Source organism: Carassius gibelio, chromosome B24 (assembly GCF_023724105.1).
Source record: "Carassius gibelio isolate Cgi1373 ecotype wild population from Czech Republic chromosome B24, carGib1.2-hapl.c, whole genome shotgun sequence".
Taxonomy (NCBI): Eukaryota; Metazoa; Chordata; class Actinopteri; order Cypriniformes; family Cyprinidae; genus Carassius; species Carassius gibelio.
In genome coordinates this window covers 11274894-11301568 of record NC_068419.1, presented here as the reverse complement: position 1 = coordinate 11301568, position 26675 = coordinate 11274894, and the positions used below count along the sequence as shown (strand labels likewise).

The 26675-nt window shown below is 34.9% G+C and overlaps 2 protein-coding genes across 3 annotated transcripts in view; both read left to right on the top strand.

Moving 5' to 3' along the window:
* The window catches only part of prex2 (phosphatidylinositol-3,4,5-trisphosphate-dependent Rac exchange factor 2), a 130404-nt gene extending 114198 nt beyond the window's left edge, over positions 1-16206 (top strand). The window contains exons 38-40 of the mRNA XM_052596298.1: positions 5331-5433; positions 12803-12870; positions 15168-16206. Coding sequence (XP_052452258.1) covers positions 5331-5433; positions 12803-12870; positions 15168-15213 — 217 coding nt within the window. The 3' untranslated portion in view covers positions 15214-16206. The remainder of the gene's footprint in view (positions 1-5330; positions 5434-12802; positions 12871-15167) is intronic.
* A 1429-nt stretch (positions 16207-17635) lies between these two features.
* Positions 17636-26675, top strand: part of cb24h8orf34 (chromosome B24 C8orf34 homolog) — a 79421-nt gene continuing 70381 nt past the window's right edge. The window contains exon 1 of one of the 2 annotated variants that reach the window (XM_052596327.1): positions 17636-17977. Coding sequence is in view for 1 of the 2 variants with exons in the window: in XM_052596325.1 (XP_052452285.1) it covers positions 19107-19175 (69 nt within the window). In the remaining variant the exon portion in view is untranslated. Of the gene's footprint in view, positions 17978-18875; positions 19176-26675 lie in introns of those variants that run through there. The other variant, XM_052596325.1, reaches the window with a different exon arrangement.

Sequence of the window (26675 nt, the reverse complement as noted above, 5' to 3'; positions counted from 1 at the left end):
AAACGGTTTCAATCAACAGACAAAATGTGCCAGTTCCTGCTTTTAATGGAATTAAATACTTGCAGAGAGGCGCAAGTTTTGCATTAAAAGTGCTCACCTGCCAAATTTGGCTAAAGCTAAGTGAGAGCTGATGTTTATTTTATGGCTAAATTTCTTTTGCCAAGGTGTTGCAGAGGTCCAATTTCAATATAAAGTTGTTCTAAATTTATAGGTCCCTTCAAAGTGGGAGAGTAAGAACACAGTTACAAAGTTGGCACATAATGAGAAATCCCATTTTCCTTGAAATTTTGAAGTACTGTAAATGAGTTCAGTGCACTATGAAAACACAGATTTTAAGAACGACAGATTTCCTGAACTTTCTTAACTTTTTGGAGTCAGACATGTGAATGCATTCACATGTTGATGAAACAACAGCATTGTTCAGAAAAATAGCAATGAGCTGATATGAACTAAATAGTATAGATATTGTTAAAGGGATAGTTTAAGTAAAAATGAAAATTCTGTAATTGCTCACCCTCATGTCGTTCCAAACCCATAAGACCTCAGTTCATCTTCCGAATACAAACAAAGATAGTTTTGATGAAATCTGAGAACTTTCTGATCCTGCATAGACAGCAACGTAACTACCACATTCAAGGCCCATAAAGGTAGTATAGACATCGTTAAAATAGTCCATGCAACGTCAGTGGTTCAACAGTAATGTAATGAAGCTACAAGATTACATTTTGTGCGCAAAGAAACAAAAATAATGAATTCATTCAACAACTTCTTCTCTTCCATGTCAGTCTTTGTGCAGTTTCTGGCTGTGTGTAGCCCCTAATGCTATTTTTTAATAAGGTTCCCTATCATTTCAGTTCAACCTTATTAGTTTGTGAAGCACATTTCAGCCAAAATTATGTTGTGGAATTGTCAAACTGTAATGCAAGCGTGGGCTTTTATTGAGGGATGAAGCCTCGAAACTTTATTGAACCCAACTTAAAACCCAAAAGGATCGAAAAACGTTTTTGGCACAAAAAGAATGGACTGACCTCATAGGCAGACATCATGGGAAAAAAATCTAACACAAAAAGCACGGACTGACCTCACAGTGAGACCTCATAGGGAAAAAATAAATAATCTAATGGTTAAATTCAGAAACATTATTTTTTAAGTGTACTTCAACCATCTGGCTTAATCTTGAAACTTGAATAGTTAAATGACACATTCATGGGTCTCTACAGAGCTTCATAAACATGCTCAAATACCATCATCACCAACGTGGGATATTTGATCTTTCATTATATAGATCTTTTATGACCAATACTTTCTGTCCCATGTATAGTCTGTCTAGTCCATCTGTACATTCCCAGGGTCACTTTTACATAAAGTGTTTAAATCAGACATTACCATCTGCTGGTTGTTGGCTGCTTAATGTGTAGAAGTGTAGCAGTCCTCCTTTAAGAATACCACACACATTTGATGAGTCTCTTCCACATTTTCTATGTCAGCAGAAGAGTTCAGAATGCTTTTTTATAAAGATCCAATAAATGCCGTCACACAGGTCTTGCCTCGGGCCAATTGGCTCAGTATTAAGCCAGCTTTGATTTGCTCTGGCTGATATCACACAACAGTGTGTGGCTCCTGCTGTGGCTCCCACCTCTGCTGTGACGGCAAAACTTTCTGATCTTTCCCGTAATTGTGTCTTACTTTACATGGCTTGTATAGATGCATTGGAAAATGTAATGGTTCATTCACTCCTAAATTCAAATTTTGTCATTATTTTTATTAGACAGAATTGAGCAAAAGTGTATCTTGTCCATACAATGAAAATAAGTGGAGTCCAGTGTTGTTTTGATTCCAATGTTCTTCAAAATATAGAAATAAAATATTATCTAAAAGCACATTTGGTACTTCTCTGAATAACGTGTGTAATCAGTCCAATGGATGGGCGAGACGTCATAGGCGTGTGACGTCAGAGACCAGGAAGCATAAAAGCAGTCTTATTTAGTGTCGTTTGTCCACTGATAAACTCCATTGTCGAAGCTTTAATCAAAGAGAAGCGGGCTAGTGTTCACTAGATCTAGAGCTCGTTCTTGAGGCTTGGAAGCCCACGCTGCGGTTTCTTTGCCCTCTGAGGCAGAGGTCTCTGCAGCATTCATCTTTCTCTGAGGAGATTGATGTTGTTTGTGTGACTGAGTTGCAAAAAAAAAAAAAAATGGTATGAACGCTGCCGAGGCAATGCGAGTATTACTAGTGCCACAATTCCTGCATCTTTGGTGGCACCCAGGGAGCAGTTGAGGGTTCAGTGCCTTGCTCAAGGGCATGGTATTGCCAGCCTGAGATTCAAACCCACAACCCTAGGGTTAGGAGTCAAACTCTCTAACCACTATGCCACGAATTCCCGCTATGACGTCTCGCCCATCCATTGGACTGATTACACACATTATTCAGAGACGTCACGCTGGAGGCATTCCCCAAACGTTTTCGAAGTTTTTGAGGAACCAGGGTTACATACGTAACCTTAGATGTTTTGTGCCTCTAACAAGTGCGTTCGACTCTATTTTTGATCTGAATGGTATGCATTGTCATGTGCAGAATACATTTGAGATTTGCCACAGACTTGTCCCACCACCTAGAAAGCAACTCAATGCTTCTTGAAGCATGGGGAAAAAAAGCTGAAAACTACATTTAAATAGAAAAATAAGAAAATTTTTAAGTACATATTTACAGCTGGTCTATTCACACGGGATTTGTATTACCTGAAGTAATTCTTTTGGACCTTATTACAGAAAGTAAGTCACTGTAATCTTTACTGACATCATCCGTAATGATTACTGAGATGACACATTCAGACGGGACAAAAATCACTGAGAAGCTTCGGTAAAAAAATTACTTTACCCTACCTCTCCATGTAAAACTAATCCTGTCCGAATAGGGCTTATGAGTGGGCATTTATTTTTCTTTATTTCACAGGTTTGCTTTTACTAGTTTTACCATAAACTCTTACCGCTTTCCTGCTACCAACCGCATAACCTCAAAAAATTGTTCTTCTGTGATAATTTCTTCACTGCTTGTCATGTGGAGGTCAAAGTGTTGTATGACGTCAGATTATAAGGCCCTTTACACTTACTTCCAAGCATCCCCTTAAGCAATTAAGTAACAGAAGAAAGCTACGGCTGAGAAGAGAAGGTACAGCTCAATCAGCCATAAAACACTGAGGATCAATTTGGGGCTATAGTTTGTGGGGCTGTAGTCGTAAAGAGGTCACACAGTGCCCTTGACACTCAGTATATGTGTGTCTATCAGAGAAAAGGAAACGCATAAATCAAGCCTACAATTTAGTGAGATTCGCCTCTTTTTGCTGCGTCATGACATGTCCTTGAAGTTTTAAATGACTATGAATGTGCGATACGTGTGAGGAGCGCTGGTGATAGGTGACTGAAATCTTTGTATTAAATTTTTTTCTCGATTATAAATCAAGAGGATCGATCTGTGAAATGCAATTGAGGGTAAAATACACCTTAGCGTCCGGTGAATTTCTACGTAGTCAGCAGTTTGCCAGAAAGAAACCCATTTGTTGCCAAGGGCAAACAATCAACGAGTGAATGTGTTTCTTATAAAGAAAGAAAACAAATCCTTCACCTGGTGAGTTTCGTATAATCTATCATAGCTAGACTCTTGAATATGGAGATCGAGTAAGAAAAAGCCTTTTTCTTAAAGCAAAGGTCAGTGCTGTTCTCACTTCAGAAGGACTGAATGATTGAATTCACAGATGAGAGCTATATAACACATCTGACACCTCTGCCTGTGAACACATATATATCGCCAAAAATGAGATTGAAATGTCAGGATGATGCATCATAGATATAGACAGTTTGGCATTGGACAAGCAATCAAATAACCAAATATCTTTCTGACTAATTCTCTGTTATAGCTCACCAGTTAAAAACAGTTTCCCTGAAAGTGTAAAAACATTAGCAGTCAGTTATTGATTTTTTCATGATTGCTTCGTTGTTTATCAGAACTTCGCTCGTGTTCCTGGTAATCTAAAATGCGTTTGGTATCTCTCTAAATAAGTCATAATTTAGATTGGTCATTTGGATTAGGTCTTATTGACCCAGACGCTGCTCATTGACTTTGTCTAGTGGCACCTCATAAAGCTCTTTTGGCCTCTCTTTTGGAAAATAAGAAATCAGATTTTTAATAATCTTTGGAAATAATGGAGTTCTGTGCTCTATGAAAACACTCGGACTTACAAAATGGTTCTCTCCAGTCTGAAAAACTGTTTCAAAGTGTATGAGTAAATACAAATATTCAGTTTTGCTAATTGATATCTAGTTAACTTGACACTAAACTCTGCTATTATGCAGAATTATAAAGAGAGTTATGTTCGATTTTATGTCAGTTTATTACAATTTTATTCTAGTTTTAGTTTTATTGTAATTTGAGCATTTTAACACTTCCAAAGTTGATGCACATGGATATTTAGTTAACTTGGGATAAAACATGGTTATCATAGTTTTGAATTATAATATATATTTATTTTTCTATTTTATGGTCTATGTAAGTTTAGTTTTAGTATTTTCAGTGCTTTCTAGTTTTGTTTGTCAGATGGTTATGGAAAGAGGTGCCATCTACTCTTATTGACCCAGACACTGTACATCAACATGTCTAGTAGTAACTTATACATTTATATTGGCATTTGATTTAAATTATCTAGTTTATTTTTTCCTGATTGGCTCCTTTCCCACTCGTATCTGGTGGTCACAGTCTTTTAGAGACTTCATGCTTATGGTTTACCTTGGGGGATGTTTATCGGTCTCTTGGGACTATTCACCTTGTATGCAGTGGAGTGTATGACTCTTACACCTGTTTGGCCACGCTGCCCTTTGACTGTCCGTTCAAATGTTAATGGGATGTGAGTGGCAGACACATGTTCTCAGAGAATGAAAGTGCATGTCACGCTTCATCAACCTGGAATGACAGCACATCTTACAGGTCTTCCTGTTATCCAGGCGCTGGCACAGACAGATGAGACATCAGCCTGGGCCACACAAACATGTTAAATGACTTGGGTCTGTCCTCCTTCTCCATGCTGTAATCAGAATTTAGGCTTCTCAAATTGTTTTATTAAATTATTAATTAATAACATCTCTGCATAATTAATAACATTAGAACATGGCTAGGGGAACGTGATCTCTGATAAAAGGCACTGTTTTTCTCCTCGACTGTAATTATCCCTCTCATTTTTGCTATTGCTGCAATCAGTATCTGAGTACTTTATGAAAAATATTTGATAAAGAGTTGGCGTCTTACATCTGCTGATCTGTTGTTTATTGTCTGTCTTACAGTTGTACTCTGAGTGTCACGCTGGAGCAGGCCATTCTTCTGGCCCGCAATCATGGCTTGCCCCCACGATGCATCATGCAGGCCACTGACGTCATGAGGAAGCAGGTATGTTCTGGTGTTTGATGTTTCTTTAGCCCTTTTGGTCCTGCAGACTTTTAGACGAGTTCGTTTGTTTATTTTGTCCACTAACAATGTCCAACAGTGTACAGTACCAACAGTGTACAGTACCATTTAAAAGTCACTGAATGGTCATAAAGATTATTTTAATGTTTTGAAACCAGTCTCTTATGCTGCAAGACTGCAATCATTTTATAAAAAAAAATACACAAAAAATTGTGTAATTGTAATATATCACTGTCAGGTGGAATCTTCGTATCTCCAAAATCATTGTTTTTCAGGAAATTAAAAAAACAGCATATTTTGGAGTTATTCAACATTGTATTGTTAAACGTACAGTGTGGGATTTGTGGCCACCAGGGGTCACTCAATCACAATAATAACACAAGACATACTTTGATGACGTCGGGAAAGAGCGTAGGCTCATGGGAGTTGTTGTTCATTGGAACACGCGCTCTGTCGCTCCCTATCATTCCTCACTCATTCTAACTTAGTATTTTGACAATAACGTCTTTTCGAACGGAGAGATATATGAATTATGATACCCCTATCAAATCAATATTCCATCTAGCTAGTAGTAATATATGTAAAAAAAACATGGTCGCCTTTCGTTAACAATTATAATTACGTTTATACTATGATATCGAACAAGATAGTGAACTGCATTTGAAGCTACTTTATCCAGCTAGATATAGAACAAATGTAGATTTACATTATACTATACATGAGAGCTAGTCCGTCTGCGTTTTACACAAGACATCATCGTTTCACAAAATATACGGATAGATACAGTTAGCTGAATGGATGCATACCTGTTTATCAGAATGCAAGCGAGTTCGGCATCTCTCTGTAGCTCTGTAGTTTCAGCTTGTCACGAAACTCTATCTTGGTAATGCAACTCCAATATTTACCCATGTCTTGTTTCTTATCTTGTCCCAAAACCTTCTCGGGTCATTTATTTCACCCGTACGTTTGCACTTCACAGAACGTGCAGGCAAAGCATAATCATGATCCATAACTAAGTTATTGATTGAGGTATAAATATGAATATAAACAATATAAATATAAAATCTCGATCAAGGCTAGCTACTACTTTTTCTTCTTCGTCTCATCTTTGCTTCTGTTCACCTTTGTATTTGGCAGTTCTGCAGGAAGTTAGATAAACTAGAGGGGTCAAAGTTTATATGACGCCATAGATGGGCGACAAAACGGAAATAAAAAAACGTGCAGTGTCTTCTAATTAAACTATAATTTTCTCCGGATTTGAAAGTTCGTGGAAACTGTCAGGATAATTTAAGTACACAACTAAAAAATATATATAATATATATAAAATATATATAATATATAATATATATTTTTAAAGCAGAAAAATTACATATTGCGCCTTTAAAGTTGGTATTATACCTTATATTGCTATCATATACTGTTGTGTGCCAACATTAACACAACATTTCACCAAAATCATGTTTTGTCGGAGATACCTGTATCAGTTTTATGACCAGTTTACGCTCTCATTGATAAGAATGGTACGGGCAAAATTGTTACATACAACTTCCTAAACTCTATTTTAAAGGTTTGAGAGCTATAAGTGATGCAATACAAAAAAAAAACGATGAGCTGATTAAGATGTCTAATAGGCGGTAATTTGCCTAATCTGCTCGCCAATTTACCTTCGAGGCTCACGGGCTTCCTTCTGCACCAAAGCATGTATCTAACCTAACTATTTTCACTCGTGATTGTATCCAAAGAGGCTTAATTGGCGTCATTAGAGAGACTTTTTTTTCTCCCATAAATAAAAACCTTTCACCTCGGGGTGTTTTACATACACAATGCCAAGAGAGGCATAGTCTATAAGTAGACCTAACAGTTGAACTTAAAATCAGTAAAATAATAATAAAAACAGTAATTTAATGGTGGTATCCAAAACATCCAATTTAATTCAAGTATTAGATACCTTTTAAACTTTAATGCACATGCATAATAAACCAAGTATTAAGTAGATATTTGAAATACATCAATAACTGATATCATAGTGTAACACAGATAACATTGCTATCATATTGACTGTGTTAATACTGCATTCTATATTAAGCTAGTGAATTGTAAGTAAGTAAGTCAATCGTTGTAAAATCTGTTTAAGTCTTCTGGGATGACTTCCTTCAGGTCTTGGAGGTGTTTGAATTTCAGCTCTTTGATCTTCAGGTGGTCTGAATAGAGGCCGCATCTGACAGAGTTCCTCTAAGGACACACACAAGGTTGCTGGAAAAAAATAAAATGAATACAAGTGAAATGATCGTTTCCCTAAATTATACAGCATGTTTACGTATGATAACGAGGCAAGATGCCAGCTAGCCTGCTTAAAGTGTTGAAGATTTCAGTCAATATCTTAAAGTCAAAAAAAAAAAAATACAGTAAAAATGGTGTAATTGCGATATCTCGTAATTACACCATTTTTACTGTATTGTTTTTTTTTTTTTTACTGAAATCTTCCATGGTTTTGAAATCTGTTAGTTTTAATATAATGTTAATAAAAGTTTGAAGAAATATCTTATTACTGTTAGCTCTCTGCAGAATGGACCATTTTTATGATTTTATAAACCCATGGTTTCTCATTGAAAGTTTCTACTGGGAAATTCATTAATATGGTTTGGTTTTGGAGTGCCATTTCCAGCAGAGAAAAAGATGAGCTAATATCTACCTCTGCTTTTAATGTTTTCTGAATTGTACTGACCCAGTTAATTTATTGGGAATTACAGTTGCAAAAAAAATCTAAACATCAGGCCACCGTGTTCATTTCGAAGAGGATTTATTTTTATCAAAGGCCTGTTTAATTATTTTGGGAAATATAACAAGCTTAACTGCCTTGGTTTGCTTTCTCTCATTTCGGTTTCTCTACATGGCTATTAGCATAAGCTCTTCCTCCCTCTGGTTAGCCAGTCTGGAAGAAGGAGACTAGAAGCTCATGAAATGAAGTCTCCCTACCTTTCATTTAGAAAGTGAGAGATTGTTAGTCTTTTTCTACCCATTTTCACCCTAGCCTTGAAGCGTCCTTCATGAAGTTATAGATGAAACTGACAGGGTCTGCTCTTTTGATATCATTAGGCACTGTGAGACTTGTATAATAGAGGGCTTGGACGGCTGCTGTGTCAGCTCCGAAGAAATGAAACTTCAAGGTGGCCCTGAGTCATGAGAGGCAAAGACTAGAGAGCCCTTGACAGTAACTCAGTCACGTCGAGACATAACTTTCAAAAGAGTACATTAAGGCAATGTTTCTCATATCAGGGCCATTGGCCAATGTGTTTCACTTCTACTGCCATTTATACATTTAGATTTAGTTTTCATTTTTATTTAATAGTAAAATTTGTAATGTAAATAAAGTAAATGTTAAGTATTTAAAGTCATTTTAAATAAATACAAGATTGATTTAAATAAAATGTATTGATAATAATTATTAATAAATGTATGCATATATAAATAATTGATTTGCAAATACATAATTTTAATCCCAAGAATTCCACTTCTTATGTTTTTATGCATTTACTGTAAATTTCTATCATTATTTAATAATACAATTTAAATAAAATTTATGTATTTAAAGTAATTTTAAATAACATTACAATTCATTAAAATAAAGAATAATTATTAATAATAAATTGATAGATATATTTAAATGATTGTTTTGTATATATATATATATATTAGAGGTGGGCATAGATAAAACAATTTTAATCTAAATTAATCTCACTGTGATTTTGAAATTCATCTAGATTAATCTAGATTAAAATGGCTCATTCGAATTCTGACGAAGGCATTCAGAATATGTGTTACCCAAATAAAATTGACAAACAGTAAGTCTTTGAGAAGGGGTTTATCAAGCTAGGTGTTGCATTAGAAAAGGGGCTCATCTCCTGTTTCCAAAATGCATCACAAAGTGCTTGAAAAAGCTGTAAACTAATTCCACATTGTTCAAAGTGCAAACAACCTTACGCCTGTTTCACACCAATGTTTAGGTTTTTTTCAAGTTTGTAGGTGTCAAGGTTCAGAAACCAAATAATGAAATGTAAAATAGCACTGGATAGTCTTCAATGTAAAAATGAAATATACAATCAAACCTACATTTATTCAGACACCTTCAACATTTCTCACATTATTACAGTTTTGCTATATATATAAAAAATTATATCTGGTGTCTGAATAATTTTTGGTTTGACTGTTAAAACTACAAAGTAAGTGTGAGTGATTTTCTTTCATTTTCTTGGATTAACATTACAGCTGCCAGTAGCTAAATTAGGCGCGGTCACTTTAAGAGACGATGAACGCATCCAATATAATACACATCCCATTTTTTCTCTCAACTGTTTACTTTCACTTAAGAGATAACTGACAGTTTTTTCAAGCATAATTTCCACGGTGGATATTTTGACATATTTTGTATGTATAAAAATAAGCAAACTCGATGTTCAAGTGTTTTGAGACACCTTTCTCTTCACAGAAGAGAGCTCGGTTCAGTGTCGCTGTCCGTGATAGGCGGCTCTCTCTCTCTCTCCGCACCGAACATAGCGCGCGAGTAACCAGCTACTCCGTTCAGCTTTTCCGTGTCTTGTTTTTGGATGCTTTAATGTTTAAATCGACAAGCGGTAAGGCGTAAAAATATGTGAAAAAGATAAGCTTCCGTGACGATGCACAGCAGTGGCCCGTCAACTGTCCTGAGCATATTTTTAGGCCAGTCGGTTATATAAAATATCAAGGTGAAAGTCATCATAGCTTGCTTAGTATAGACCCAGCTCCCAACCCAACTTTGAGAATAGATTAACAGCGATATTTTTTTCGCCCGATAAGAGTCTCGCGTTAACGCAGCACGTTAACGCCGATAACGGCCCACCACTAATATATATATATATATATATATATATATATATATATATATATATATATATACATACAAATAGTGATTAATTATTAAATAAATTAGAATAACTGAGTAATTTAATAATTAAAATTTTAAGACTATGTAATCTGTGATATTAATATTTTGTAATGTTTGATTTTAAAAGTTCTGTATGTAAGTTTTCAACTCTACTAAAGCATAAAAATACCATAATATGTTTGCAGATATTTAAAGAACATGCTAAGTTAACATATTTATTTGAAAAACAATGCAACAGTCAGTAATTCTCCTTTGAAAATGTGCATTCCGGGCCAGAATGTCTGTAGTTGTTTTGGTTTGTGAAACCCGGCCACTGCCAGTTTACCCAATTGTAATTCGGCACAGTTCATTTCATTTCATTCATTGTCAAGTGCCCTCGTTCTTGTTGGTGTCGTCAATCTGGTAACCTGCTTGTACATTGAAAACCACTGCATTAGGGAACAGACCATTCATAGATCAGGCCATTAAAATGTATGTATTAAAAGGACTTTATAAGTAACTTTAAATTTAACTTTCACCTGAGGACAGGCATACTTTTTATAATATATATTTGCATTTCACCTCTGATTTTAAAACTGTTGAATTTATAATGTGTTGAGGCATAAAATATGTGATGTTTTGGACCGCCTCTGGGTGATGACTCCTTATGTGTGCCGTCCAGGCTCTTAAATGACTTTATGAATATAAAAATGAATGACTGTCATCAGAGCTCCCCCTGGCTGACTATTTATTATTATTCACTGTAATTCGTACCTCACAGCGAGACTTAAAAGAGGCTCATCCATCATAATGCCTGGAACTCATTGAGGAACAGAAAGGGACACTAACAAATAGCTCCATCATGCAGATTCTGTGTATAAACAATAAATAGCTGAACTGACAAAATGAGTTAACTATATATATACTAAAAGTGATTGTAAAAACAAAAGGTTTATCAAGAGGATGAATATTCTTCTCGGTGTCTGTAGACAACTACTCTTTGTGTTCTTGCCCTTTCATATCTCAGTTCTTCTCCTCAACATCCAGCCATATCTTTTAAAGTCCCAGGAAAGCAGTAGGCAAAAGTGTGTGCCTCTGGTGGTGTAATTGCTGATGTTATCATGATATGATAAGGGACTGACCATGGTGCCGCCCATGTCTGAACCACTCACCCGTCAGCAGTGTACCTGTACTCTGAAGCTCTGCACTCACAATCACAGCTGTGTTTATGTGGCAGTAACGTCCCCCACTGCTGATCTCGCCCACAACAGACACACCTGCCGAGATGCCTCACGTCGAACAAATCTGAAGAGCTATTTGTGGAAAAAGCTAATGTTTGTAAAATGTGCAAGATAGACGTTTTCCTTCTTACGTCAAGGCACAGGTGGCCATTTTTCATTTTGACGTGATAGGATTCCGGAGTCAAGATGCTCTCCAGTAAACAGTCCTGCATTTCGTTTAACATTAGACATTGATTTAGTTGGCTGCATGTAACTTACAGCAAACAACTCTGGATGTTCTTTGAATATGTATATTTTATATCCTAATTTATGATTAAAAACAAGTCCATTTAACATATCTGACAAGGCCAGTGTTCGTGAACTGTGACGATGAATGGGGTTTGTAAGTCACAGGTTCAGCTGGATGGCAGGACTCTACTGCTGCTCTTTTTCTATGAAATATGAGCCACAGCGTCTGTGAAGAATGGCAGAGTAGGCTGACTTGGGCAACTGAAGAGGAAAAAACAGATTTTCTGTTCAGAATAAAAAATGATTATATGAATTATTTAGTTATTTAAAAATAGAAGAAAAACCAGTGCATATTTTCAAAAGTCATTATCCTTGGTACAGAAATAGAAGTACATTAAAAGAAATTGAATCATTCATTTCAGTACATGCATGGTGTTGGGCCTATATTTGTATTTGACAGCATAAACAAACTCAGGCTTTAATGTATTAATTTGTTAATTATGCAAATTTTTATGTAGCATTATGGAAATTTTAATGCAGTTAATCAAGCCTCCTGACCAGTTTGCAAATTAAATCGTGAAGAATTTTTTTTTTTAACCATCAACAGTTCAAACTTAAAATACCACGTAATTGCAAAATATTTCTGAGCATCATTAAATATAAATTAATAGGTTAATTATATGATATATATTATGTAATTAATTCAACTAAAATATTTAATCTCAGCCCTAACAAAGACATTTTAACTCCCACTATATATTTTTTTCTTTCTTTCTTTTGTCTTTCAAAATGTACTTTTTTTTACTATATATTTACTTCTTTTTTAGTGTATATTTCATAATACTTCCATAATAAACAACACAGCCTAAATGACACCACTTCTCACCTTTGATCGACTGGACACAGAATATGTTCATGCTTATTTAAAGAATAACTGTTCTGACTGGCCTGAAAGTCATTTATAATTATGGCTATTTTTAGGGAGCAAGAGTGCAGAATTCAGCCAAGAACCTGGGAGTGAGAGACCGCACCCCATCAACAGTGCCAAGGTAACCAGAGCGGCCCACACACCACTTTCCTCCATCACTACACACACATCATTTCAGTCCCCTCACATTCACACTATGGTTTTCACTAACCTTTCATAAAATGTGCATGAAATAATTTTAGACCTAAACGCCACGGTTCAAAGATTTACACATTTTAGAAAAATGTTTAGGCCTCCAGAATTATTACAGCATTATATTGACAGGCCACAAACATTCTGATGAAGGGTTTGCTGTAAACCTCTAAGTGTTTGGAATGGTTGTGGATGAATTTGGAAAAATGCTGGAAACCAAATGGTGTTGGGTCACACTGACTTACATAATACAGACAAAAAATATATATAAAAATATAATAAAAATACCATGGAAGTCAATAGGACGCGAAACTGATTGCTTAAAATTTTTTGGGTGGACTGTCTCTTTAAGATTAACATTTGAAAATCTCCCTGACTTCCCAGAATATTCAGCATTTAAATACAACACTGTAATATTTGCATATACAATTATTATTAACTTCTTTGTTGCATCTTTTTGCATTCTGAATTGTGCAGAAATGTAAAATATAAAGCTCACCTACAGCTACTGTATATCATGATTTTTTGCTGTCTTATAAGGGCTGATATTTCTCTCTGCAAATGCAAATCTAGTAAAGTAAATGTATGTCTGCTTTTTAAATATCCTTTAGTGTATTAAAAAGTGGCCCGCAGTTTTACTGGAGAAAGAAACTCGGGAGCAGCTGTTCTAAGTTTATTCTTCCAAAAAAAAAAAAAAAAAAAAAAAAAAAACCTGCAGTACAGCCGCATAAAACAAAAGATACAGCATTTTTGCAAATGTGCGCAATTATGTTGTATTCATCCATATGCAGTAAAATTGAACAGAAACCTGGGGTATTAAATCCACAAAATATAATATTTAGCTTCAAATACATGTCCTCTTGCATCACATAACTGCAGGTGTGTGTATGTGTGTGTTTGCATAAAAGAGAGAACATGTACGAGAGCCCGACTTTGTTTCCTGCAGGTAAACAGAATTAGACATACGTTAAAAACAGACCCACTCCTTCTCTCTCAGCAAGTACAAAACTCCAGCGTAAACTCTGATCTGTCACAGTCACTTGAGGTCTGTAGGGAGATGAACTGTAACGTGACCCTCAAGACACTGACTCATAGCTTTTCATGGCGTGTTGCATGTGATCATTGCTGTGTGGCTTATGTTTATTTGCCATATAACAAACGCTGCCTAAATCCAAGGATTTGTGTTTAACATTTAAAAAATTCTCGGCAGCTCAGGAAAAATGTTATTAGTTTGTTTATTGCATAAATTTAAGTGTATTTGTTCAGTTTCTTACATCATTTACGTAAAAAAAAACACAGTGAATGTCAAATACAGAACCAGGCCACATTTTTTCAGCCATTGCAACCAGGTACAATTTGACAGTCTATCCAAATGCAACGTGACGTAATCATAACTAATTAAAACATGTGATTTTAAATATACTCCATGGGCGGGGCTATTCAACAATTGCTATTAATCCACTGCAACTTAATTATTTATAGCTGTTATAAAATAATGGTTTAAACTAAATGTTTTAAAGTTTAAATTTTTAACTGTTACTATTATTTTTTTAATGGAACTAATAGTTTTATTGAACAAGGATGCACTAAATTGTTAAAAAAATTTAATGTTTAAAAATATGTTTATTTGAAATAAATGTCTTTTTAACTTTCTTTTCATCAAAGAATCTGGAAAAATATCAACATTTACACAAAAAAATTAAGCAGCTTAACTGATTTTAAATTGTTTATTTAGCGACAAATCAGCATATTATAATGATTTCTGAAAGATCATGTGACACTGAAGACTGAATAAATCTCAAATGAAAATTCAGCTTTGCATCACAGGACTAAATAACATTTTAGAATATATTAAATTAGGAAACGGTTATTTACATTGCACTAATATTTCATAATATTGCTGTTTTTGCAGTGTTTTTGGTTAAATAAATTCAACTTTACAAGGCATAAATGAATGAAAAAAAAACTAAACTAAAAATCTTAAAAATCATTAAAAAAAAAATATATATATATATTAATCATATATATATATATATATATATATATATATATATATATATATATATATATATATATATATATATATATATATATATATATATATATATATATATATATATATATATATATATATATATATATATATATATATATATATTACATCTATGGTACTATATATGTATTTTATTTTATTTTATTTTACAAATATATTTATTCTGTTAACAGATTGTACAAACTGTGCCAGCCTCCACCTCCTGACGATGACCCCTGAACCCACGTCTTCAACAGATCTGGCCCATCTTTGGTCCAACTCCAGATGACACACACACACACACACACACACACACACACACTGTCCACGTCATGAGAGCGTCTGGACGTTCACCCTCACTCCTGCTCAGAGGCAGATTTGTCACCTCCCAGCTCAAAGGATTCACAGCATAATATCTATTGACTTTTGTCATAGCTTTTTAAAGGCACCATTATTTTTTTATTTCATGCTTTGCTACGGCGCATCTTATTCTAGACCTGAAGAGTAAACAAACAGGATGTCTGAAGAGATTGTCAATCACAATGTCTGTTTCAAATAACTTTATTCTTCATGTTAAAAAAATTGCACAGTGCTTAAGTCTATGTATGTTAAAGCTTACAGTATATTTTGTTTATAGTTACTGTTTGGGCATAGCATCCAAAAGCCTCATTGCAACTGTATGTGCATTTGTATTTAATCTATTTTCATATAAATCTTTAACATATGTATAGGTTTGGCTTTCACATTATTAGGTTTCTCAACTTAGAGTTTATTAACACCATAGTGCATTAAGCTATATGTTGCAGTCTTAGTGCTGCAGTCTCAGTGAATATGGAGTAACATACAGTACTGGAACGTTCATACGACACAGTCACCAGTGTTGTAGATTTATATATTTGACATACTTACATAGGTTTATAAGTCATTTTGTCTCCACATTTAAAATGAAATCAGTACTCTGGAGTTGTTGTTATATGTTATATTAATGTTGCTTAAAATAACAAATTAATCAATCATTACTATGCATTACTGAGAAACCGCTCTAAACAGGAATTGTTTATTAACTTCACAGATACTATTTTGAGAAATGAAGATATTTTATACAATCCATCTGTCTGATTTAATATGCTGTGGATGAAAGCAGCCAAAAGGCATAAATTCATGTGAAAACATTACTGTAAAAAGTTTTCATTGAAAAAGACATATTAAAGTTAAAATAAATAAACAAATAAATACGGTTATTTACTTTGTCATAAAACTAACACATTTTGAGATTTTCCAAATACATTATATATATATATATACCTGAAAACCAGGTTGATTTTCCCATTATTACAATAATGTCATTTCAAATAAAAATGTTTAAAAGAAAACACAATCATATTCCTTATATAAAAAGCCTTCCATTTTTGATTTAGATGTATGACTAAACATATATGCAAAAGACTTTAAGAGTGATTTTGATTTAACTTTGTGCTGCAAATCTGTCTCAGATCTCTCCAGTGAATGTGAGGGCACACACACTCCCAGCTGTTTTATGGGCTATGCTGTCATCCATTCAATGTGCAGCTGGTATCAGACCAGTTAAAGTCTTCAGGAATCTCACTAATGGCCTCTGTATGTAGGCAACTGTCTTTGACAAAAATTGTTTACCTATCATAATTTCCTCGGGCTCATTGTCTCTTGCAGTTTTTGTAAATGGTGTCCAGATGTTCTGTAATAGCTTAGTGAGACCAATATACTCTATAGTAACAACAATGGTGCCTATGTTTAAATCGGAAAAAATAAAAAAGAAAGAAAAGAAAAGAAAAAAAAGAAAACTATTATATTTGAAGATATAAATTATTATAATTATGAATATTATTATAAATAATATTATAGACTTTCCAGTCCCAAAATATTCTGCATGGAAAGAGCCTGTGCATAATAATATAAAAAAAGTGTTTTATCTGTATTTTTACATTATTTATACATGTGGTGAACAAACGTTTTAGCTTGACTGGAGTGCTGTATTGTAAATAAGCAAATTCCAGAACTATTTGTTTAAAAAAAAAGGGGCCATTCACACTTCACACAAAACACGCAAAACAAAACATATATATATATATATATATATATATAAGTGTTGTGCGGTGGTATTCTAAAATGAGGAGAATGAATGTAAATTCATGTCCCAGTCACATTTTCTTAATTAAACATTACTTACACTATCAGAAAAAGGAGAAAAATATATATATTTAATATTTTTACATTAACAATAATGAATATTCTATGAAAGTCATGTATGAATCTCATTAATTCAGTGTTTTAGGCATTTTACATTTATTCCAAAATAATAACTCAAGGCAGTAAAAATTTAAGCAATATATTTTATTGTGAACTTATGTTCTTAACATTTAACTATGTTTTATTTTTTTGGATCACCAGTCATCAGAGCTCAGTAAATATTAGGTCATAGACAGAGAGATTTACCTCAAATTTAACCAAGCTGATTGCACACTTCCACAGATCAAGTTTTCAGCCCATTTCAGTCTTCTTTTCACGTAACAACGTGGTTATATCTAAGTATGTGAACTGTTTACTTACTTTTTAAATTAGTCTTCCACCATTCAGACTGGTTCGCGAACTTGGAACGTGCACAAACACAAGAGGTGGGATTTATCGCACAAACCAATCACAGCCAGGCATAACTAATAACATATCCTATTATTGGCTCCCCTCACGTGACTTTCCATGTTGTGAAGACGCTGTTAGTTTCATTGTGAAAGCAAAGCTACTTTGTTTGGCCTTCCAAAAGAGGACACGACTAGAAATCGGTGGTTAAGTTGTATTTACAACACTGTTCCAGAACATTTTAACCCAAATATTCAGATGTGTGCAGCGCATTTTACGGAGAACAAGGACTGTATCCTGTGAGAGTAGCTTACAATGCTGCTGGCTGTTTCTATAAAGTTGGGCAGCTCCAACTTTGCAAGGACAGTCTGATGATTCTGACACATAGTCTGTAAGTACGATTTCATATGTAAAGGATTTGCCACTGATAAATCAAACGTGAGTTTTGAGCAGTGTAGAGTAATCATAAGAGCTTGTTGTTTCTTGTTTTTCTCTGATCACAAATGCGGACATGGTTTTATGTATATGTGGCGCGATACACAAAGCAATGCATAAAAATACTAAAATTATATAAAAAAATTATAATCTGTAATTATGTCTCCACAACAAATGCCTCATTTGTAATGGGTTTTCTCTCATTGTGCAGGGACACATGGCATCACAGTGTTACAGGGAGTCACACACTTGAGACATTCGGCCAATCACAATGCACTGGATAGCTGGCCAATCAGAGTACAACTGGCTTTTCAGAACCATTAGCTTTTTAAAAATCGACACATTTCAGAATGGCGGGGCATATAGAGGAGCAACAATAATGTACAGTTGAACCGTCAACCACATAAACACATTGTATTACACCAAATACACAAAATAATGTTATTTTTATATGTACATTTGTTTTTTTCATTCTACTAAAAAAGAATGGGTCAATTATTAATGGTTACATGTTTTTTTTTTTTTTTTTTTTTTTTTAAGTATAGACCTAATGCATTGCAGGATTACATGTTTTGCTTATGTATTTTAATGCTTTACACTTTTGAAACTGGCATAGGTAAGCATTATAAATGTGGTTTATTTAGGTATATAGATTAGACTATAAAGTATAAGGAAGTCATTAGAATTCTTCATAATGTAACTTTAGTACTAAGTGCGTAAATATGAATTTTATATCGACATTTACTCTGTGTAAACAACGAGGGCGGGTCTCTCAGACCTGGACAGCCAATGAATAAACATTCATGTAAGGTGTAATGTTTTTGATTGGCTTTGAGAAGAAGCCGTCGCCAGCTACTCTGCCGAGACCGGAGGAGGGGTAGTCCCATCAGATAAGATAGTGAGCAAACCGAGGGAGGACGCAAAGCCCGTTACTTTCAGCTTGTGCTGGAGCAGCAGCCGAGCTCTCAGCGCTGGATGTCCGCTCTCTGCCCGCAAGAGATCCGTCCGCAATCCCGCACGTCTGAAGATGCTTGGCGATATTTAACGATATCCAAGCCTTTTGCTGTTTAACGCAACACATTCTCATGGCGTCTCTTCAGCAGTCAAGAATTCAGTCATACCTGGAGAAGAATAAGATCGGACCCTTGTTTGAGGTATGTTACAACTTTTCACAAAAAAATAAAAACATTTGTTCCTGGGGCACCTCGGGATTTTGCTGCACTGTAAATGAATGAGGCAGGACCCACTTGACTCTGCTCGAACGCACATTGAGATGTGACTTAGGGTTGAATTGTAATTAAATGCATGTTAAGAGCATTTTATTGATTTGGGAAGCGTATGAATGCAAGCAGGGTATTTGCGCTTATAAAGCCTCATGCATTCACTTACCTTCATACAATCAGTTAAACTGTGGAAAACTAGAGATGTTGGACTTGATTTGTTGCAGTAGCAACTAAAGTATTCAACTCTCCTAATAGCCTCGTCTATAGAAATAATCTGAGATATTTTGACGGAAGATGTTTCTGCTGACTGGACGCTTTCTCTCAGTAAACCAAATTGATGCCTTTGTGTTTGCATTCATGATTTTCCCATTAAAATATATAATATTTTTTTATTTATTTTTTTGTAGGAAGTCAGGCTCATCTGAGCTCTCTTCCTGTGTTATTTCTCTACATTTGTAATATATGGTTAGTGTTTTTTTGCCCATCTAATGAATGCTGTAGCCTACTGTAAATATGGAGACATGGGAATGCTGTAACACGGGGTGAGTTGTAACGAGGTGTAACGATTTCAACAAATTGGAAATGAACCACAAAGGATAAGACAGTGTATATGTTTGAATTTTAAAATGTTTATAGCATAATACTAATACTAATACTAATAATAATGTTTAAACATTTACATTTGAATACTACAATAAATCAATTTTTTAGATTAACGTTACATTCTATTTGCATTTGTCATTGATTTAAAAAGTTTAGGAGTTAGTAGTAGGTTTCTAAACTGCTTAAATCAATAATAGACATATACAATATGGCAATATTAACCTATATCCAAACTTGAGGCACACAGCACAAAAATCCACCGAGTTACAGACGTTTAAATGAATGTTACACTCCCCGGTCTCCTCTACTTTTGCACTGTCAGCAGCATTGGATAACGAGAATGGTGTGATGGACCAAATAAAAACTATAATAAATGCAACAGAAAATGATATCAGGCAATGCATTATACTGTAGCCGACAAATATGTCTGAAACAACAGAAACTGGACACGCCAGTCACCTTGAGAAAAATGTATTTTCTGCTCCACACCATAATGAACTAAAATAGCATTGTCATCCACCAACGCTATTACCTCTGTGATGCATCTGTAGCAAGAAGCACAGTCCATACGAGTCAAACTGCTGATGTATCAACTGTCTTGTAGCCGGGACTGTGTGTATGCGCGGAATATTAAACAGCAATAAAGCTAAAAGCAGCGCGTGTGTGACCTAGTACCATGGACAGCGGCGCCGCGCAGTGAACGCTGTGAGTGAGTGGCTTGGGCGAGTGTCTGTCGCATTCTTGCTCTTTGTTGGTTTGGAAGTATTTCATATCAGGTCAGGTAGTCTGACAGTTCAAATAGTACTTCTAAAGGTGGTAAAACTTTATATTATAGTGCACAAATATACAGTAACATGTAACTGTAATTGAAAGTAGATTAGAACGGGGCTAGTGTGACCCTAGATTTTCATTTGCACTGAACTGACAAATATTAACATATTGAGCAGGGACACCAGTTTTGACCATCAGGCTCTGCCTCTTTTGATTTATAATGTCACTGCAAACAGCTGATATAGAGCCTCAGTTTGTTTGCACATCATAACTATTATCAGGATCTCTTTGCAGGTGTGTTTGTCCGGTGTGTTTCCACTGTACACTGTAACTGTGCTCAGATGAACACAGACATACTGTACGAAAAAAAGATAAATGACCCTCTAAAGCTTCTTTTCCAGTTCTTGAAAAAAACTAAGTCACCAAGTAAACTTAAATTGAGGTCACTATGAATGCAATATGCATGTGACTGGGGAATAAGACGACGGCTGTAGCTGCTGCATCTTTAAAGTGTCAGACCTTCCTCACCAAAGCACAGCAACACAGAACTGAAATATTTTATAGGTCAGTATTTTTTTTAAATGTGAAATACATTTCTATGCCATAGAATTTAGCCACTTATATGAATATTCACGCTATAAAACTAGTTCTCTCTCTTTAAACTGACTTATCACACAGACATATTCTGTGTCACCAGCAGCAAGAATAGAAGAACAATTTGTTACTATTTTTAAGACCTTATAGCTTAACTAAAGTCCAGATTGGATGGGAATCGACATAGTTAGCTGTTGATCAGCCCTCTGGCTGCTCTGAATTAGTAAGGAAGTTCTCCTGGAGAAAAAAAAAATGGGGGAAAATTGAATACATGTAACAGAGCAGACAACACTTACTGCATTACATGCTGTCAAAGTAATATAATTAAATCTACCTGCACTAAATTAAAGGCTTTAACTATTTTAATTTTCCAGTAGAGTGACATATTGTGTGGGGGTTGGGGTTTGAGATGTAGTGTAGCAGTGTTGATTAGCTTCAACTGTTTTGCCTGAGTGCATTTTTTGCATTAATCAGTGAAGAGATATTTTAATTTACATTATTCTTAAGACTTTCCTAGAAGATTTGCCTTCTAATGATGCCCAAGTTTTGTACTGGGAGATATCTACTTTTTTTAATCTCATTTTGTTCTATATGCTTTAGTAATAAAAATTATAAATAATGAATGTTTTCAGGTAAAAACAAACCTGAGCCTAAACGTAAGGAAGCAGAGAGAAGCGGGCAGCAGAATTCATAGCCTCGTAGGCAGTTGCAGCGATTATTTGTTCCACTCAGCTGTGACAAGAACAAGTTTGGGGCAGGAACAGGAAAACAGGCTATCAATTGCCAATCAAAGTGGCCGTCTCGCAGTGTAATGGTTGTAGGCAGAGCAATAAAGGGAGTAAAATGTTTGTAAAGCAGTAGCATAATTTATCTCTGTTGTGAGAACTGTGCATTCACAGACAAAATACACTGTAGCTTGAGCAAATGGAGGTTTGATTAGCATACTAATGCATCCAAGCAATAAAACCACAGGCACCAACACACTAGTCATTTCAGTATTCAGAACATAGGTTAATATATTTTTTTAATTGGACAGTATGTGTTTATTTGTATACTGGAATCTTATCATTATTGCTGGAGGTTTGATTTGTGGTTTTCAAAGACAGTACTTGCAGTTTACTGAGCCATATAAAAACTCTTGTAGAAATCTTGTAGTTTTAATGACCCCCGATTTCTCTCCCTCACAATTGGGGGGGAAGCAGTTTTGTTTAATGGAATAGTTCACCCAATGCAAAAAATGCTGATAATCAGGCCACCTAAAATGTAGATGAGTTTGTTTCATCATCGAAACAGATGTGGAGAAATATAGCTATACATCATTTGCTCACCAATGGGTCTTCTGCAGTGAATGGGTGCTGTCAGCTGATAAAAAAGAACGAAAATTCACGTGTAATCTAGAAGACTCCAGTCCGTCAATTACCATCTTGTGAAGCAAAAACCTGCGTGTTTGTAATAAACAAATTCATTTGTAAACTGTTTCTGTGAGCTAAAATACATGTCCTCTATCTATAATATTGCTTTCTCCACTGGAAAAGTCACCTGAATCAGGAGAGAAATATGCACAGATCAGGCTCAGTTTACAAGCAAAAACAGTCCAATAGCAGTTCTAAGCAAGTATGCTGGTGGATTTCTGATTTCTGAAAAGAGGTTGGACATTTTCAATGGAGGAAGTGTTTTTATAAATTATGGACTGATATTTTGGCCAGAAGCATTACAAATATATTATGTTTATTACAAACACACAGCTTTTCACTGCACAATATTTTAATTGAGAGAGGTTTTTTACCAGCTGTTTGGAGTCTCATTCTGACGGCACCCATTCACTGCAAATAATTGGCTAAATTTCTCCAAATCTGTTCCGATGAAGAAACAAACGCACATCTTGGATGTCCTTGAGGTTGAGTAAATTTTCTGATTTATTTTTTTTTTTTTTGGTGAACTACTCCATTAAGAGTCCTGATGTACAGTACATTGACTGAAATTATGGTATGGATGTGTATTGATAGGGTCTAGCCTAGTATGAGGGACGTAAATGCAGGATTTATGAGAAAGATTTATTTTGCCATAAGACCATCCCAATGCATTTCAGAGTCAAGGGTACACTGGCCCAGAGTGCATTGCTTTGTTCTAGAAAAGTCATTCAGTGTATAGAGCAATTTGTGCGGCTCAGCTTCTCCAGGGCTCTGTGTAAGGATCACAGTCTAGACCTCTCTGAAATAGTGTCAGCCGATGTTCACTGAACTCTTGGTGTTAAGGAACTAGGGGTTGAAAGTTGTTGGGTAATTTCTGTTCTTCTAGTTTCTCCTTAGCTTGCTGTACCTGTGTCTTAAAGCTGCAGTGTGTGATTTCTGCACCCTTAACATCAGCAAACAGGATGTATAAGGAACGTAATATGTTATGTGAAGTGATTTACCCTTTTTCTTGTTCATACTCTTTGCCTTCAGTGGTTCATTTTAAAAGGTTATGCAGTTTGACTAACGAGTATAATCTCAAATAATATTGTCAAAAGCTGCTTGCATAATAATTGTAAAAGAGATGCCAAAAAGCTGTTCAAAATAGTTTTATATCGATTATAGCATGTCAGCTTCCTAAAGGAATTTAATGTCAGTTACCCCATCACTGATAATGTCATTTTTCAAGTGATATTTAGTTCAACAGCACTGCATGTTGACTGTGTCTTTGCATTAGTGGCCGGGGTTTTTCTTCAGGTTAAATCGTTAGGGGTGTGCACTAATGAAAAAAAACGATATCTCGATATTTTCTGGAATATTTTCGATTAGGATAATTAGGTGATACTTTGCGGAGTGTGTTATTGTGTTGGTACTAAGGTTTAGGACTGCTGTGGATGGCTGTCTCCCAAAGCTTCTGATATTATTCATATTCTGTGCAGTGATTAATTTGCAGGTGTAACAGAAATATACTTTTTCATTATGTAGATTTTTTTTTTGTTTTGTGAAATCTATATAAGACCAATTTTTTTACCTAAGTAAATATATGCATCATCTTTTGTGTCAAATTCTTACATTTAATTGATAAATTCATATAGTAAGAAAGGCTCTTGGCAGTCAAATTTGTTTTATTTGAAATGATTTGTAGAAAAAATATACTTTAAAAATAAACCTTAAATTGCCAAATCACTGCATAAGTGAGTCATTGAATCATTCATTCAACCAATTTGTTCAAACAGCTGATTGATTCAGTAATGAAAGACCATTGTGTGTTGCTCAGAGATGCAAACAGTTCTGCTGTGGCTTGTTTGGAACTATGTTTGTGTATGACATACAGCAAAAAGAAGAATTGTTGCATCTTAAATGTAAGTCACTTAATATTAGCTTCTTGTTTACTGAGCTGTTCATCAAATCAGTATCATATTTGCTCTGTACTCCTTAAATGACATTAACTGTATCAGAGGATATAAATATACAATGCATATAAAAGTCATACTGGGGCATTTTTTACATTCTAAATGTAATTTAATACACTAAATCACACAGTGAAAGCTTGAAATCTAAATGCGCTGGTGCAGTAGTCTAACCTAGTGTGATTTCAATCATTTATTCAATCATTAGTTCAAACGTATTGATCAAACACATTGCATGCTTCCCTTCTATATACTGTGTAAAATTATGCAGGTTTGTAACTCTAACTTAAACTACTTCTTGTAAATGGCAGTGTAGCAACACAACTCCTACCGGTGTGTTAAAATTACAATTCTGGATTAAATTTAGAATTCAGACATTCACACTATAAAGAATGTAAATTTAAACAGTTGTGAAGTTATGACTTATTAAAAATAAGTATCAAGTCAAAAGCGTATTCGATTTCGCACACAGTTTTTGTGAGTGAGTCATTAAATCATTCGCTCAACCAATTCGTTCATAAACACTGATTCATTCAAGAATGAAGCACCTTTACTGTTTTGAACTGGTTCGACTTCATTTGATACTAAAAATAGACAAATATATAAGCAACATCACACAATTGTGCTGTTGGTCTGTCAGCATTTGTTTTGAGTCCAAATAAAAAATGCAAGGATCTAGTGAATAACAACTCCGTTTGCATTGTGCACATGTTGACCATGGCTTTGTTTTGTATTGACTATTATGTCTGAGGTCCTCTGGCTCTAGATTTCTTGAGCTGCAACTGTCATTATGAAGCTCCTCTGTGTCCCACAAGTGACAAATGGAATGCTACATCAGCACACAGTATATCGATAAAACCAATTGGCTGGAGAATCATTGCATTTCCCTCTTGTAATTGAAAATGACACCTTCCACAGGCAATTGAAACCTGAAGAACTGTTAAGGCTGTGTTGCTATATCTCAGTGGGTAATATAGATCTATCCAGTTTCAGCAAAAATGTTCAGTTGGGATTGGGAGCCTATAACTTAATGGGATATTTTGGGGGGTGTATGATAGGGAACCATTTTCTTTCATTCAGTAGAGAACCTTAAATGAGGCAAAACTGTGTAGGTCTTGTTGAGACTTAATTACAGCAGAGGGGATGCACACACACACACACACAGCTCTGTATAGTACCCTGAGGAGAGACACACACTCACAGCAGGTTGGGATAATGGAGAGGATATAGAGAGTTCCCTCTCTTGCCTTTATTTATAGAGGTTTCTTGGCGGTCTGTGCACTAATTAATGTTTCAGTGACCCACAGACACCCAAGGCGTCAGCGCAGCATGAGCTCCCCTCCGTTGATCTTGAGCAAATGCCCTGCGTTACGAGACAAGCTCACCTGATAGTCAGAAGTAAAAAAAAAAACAAAAACAAATGCATCCCATGATAAAATCATGGCCAAATTGACATGTCTGAAAATGTAGCATTTCCTTATTAAAAATTTGACACCATTCAAATGGGAAATACTGTGATTATCACATTTTCTTTTTCACAATGCTTCTGAAATATATTGACCTTTTTATTCGAACTCTGTAATTAAAGATAAATCCCTCTTTGGGTGGCCTCATGCACGTTCAACTCAGGTTTAAATTTTTTTCAGCAACTTTCTATCTTTGTGAAACAGTTGAGGTGTTAGACAACATACTGTACTGTAAAAAGAAAGGTAAAGCAATAAAGAAAGTCTGATCACAGACTGCTCCAAATGATGTGGTAACAATGTAACCAAGTCTTATCTTAATTGTGCACTTTATTGTTTTTGTTTTTTTTAATCAAAATGATATTTTTGTTTTTGAAATAATCTCTTATGCTCACCAAGACTGCATTTATTATTTTAACTGGTGCTCAGTCAATTCTTATTATTATCAGCGTAAAACATTTTGTCGGCTTAATATTTTTGTTAAAACAAATGACTTTAAAATCACCAGTTATTTTCATATAGAAACTATTCTTTTAAATTGCAATATTATTTCACAACAAATAAATAAATGCATGCCGCTGTATATATTTAGCATACTTCATATTTGATATTTTATATATAAATGAGTTGTTATGTGGT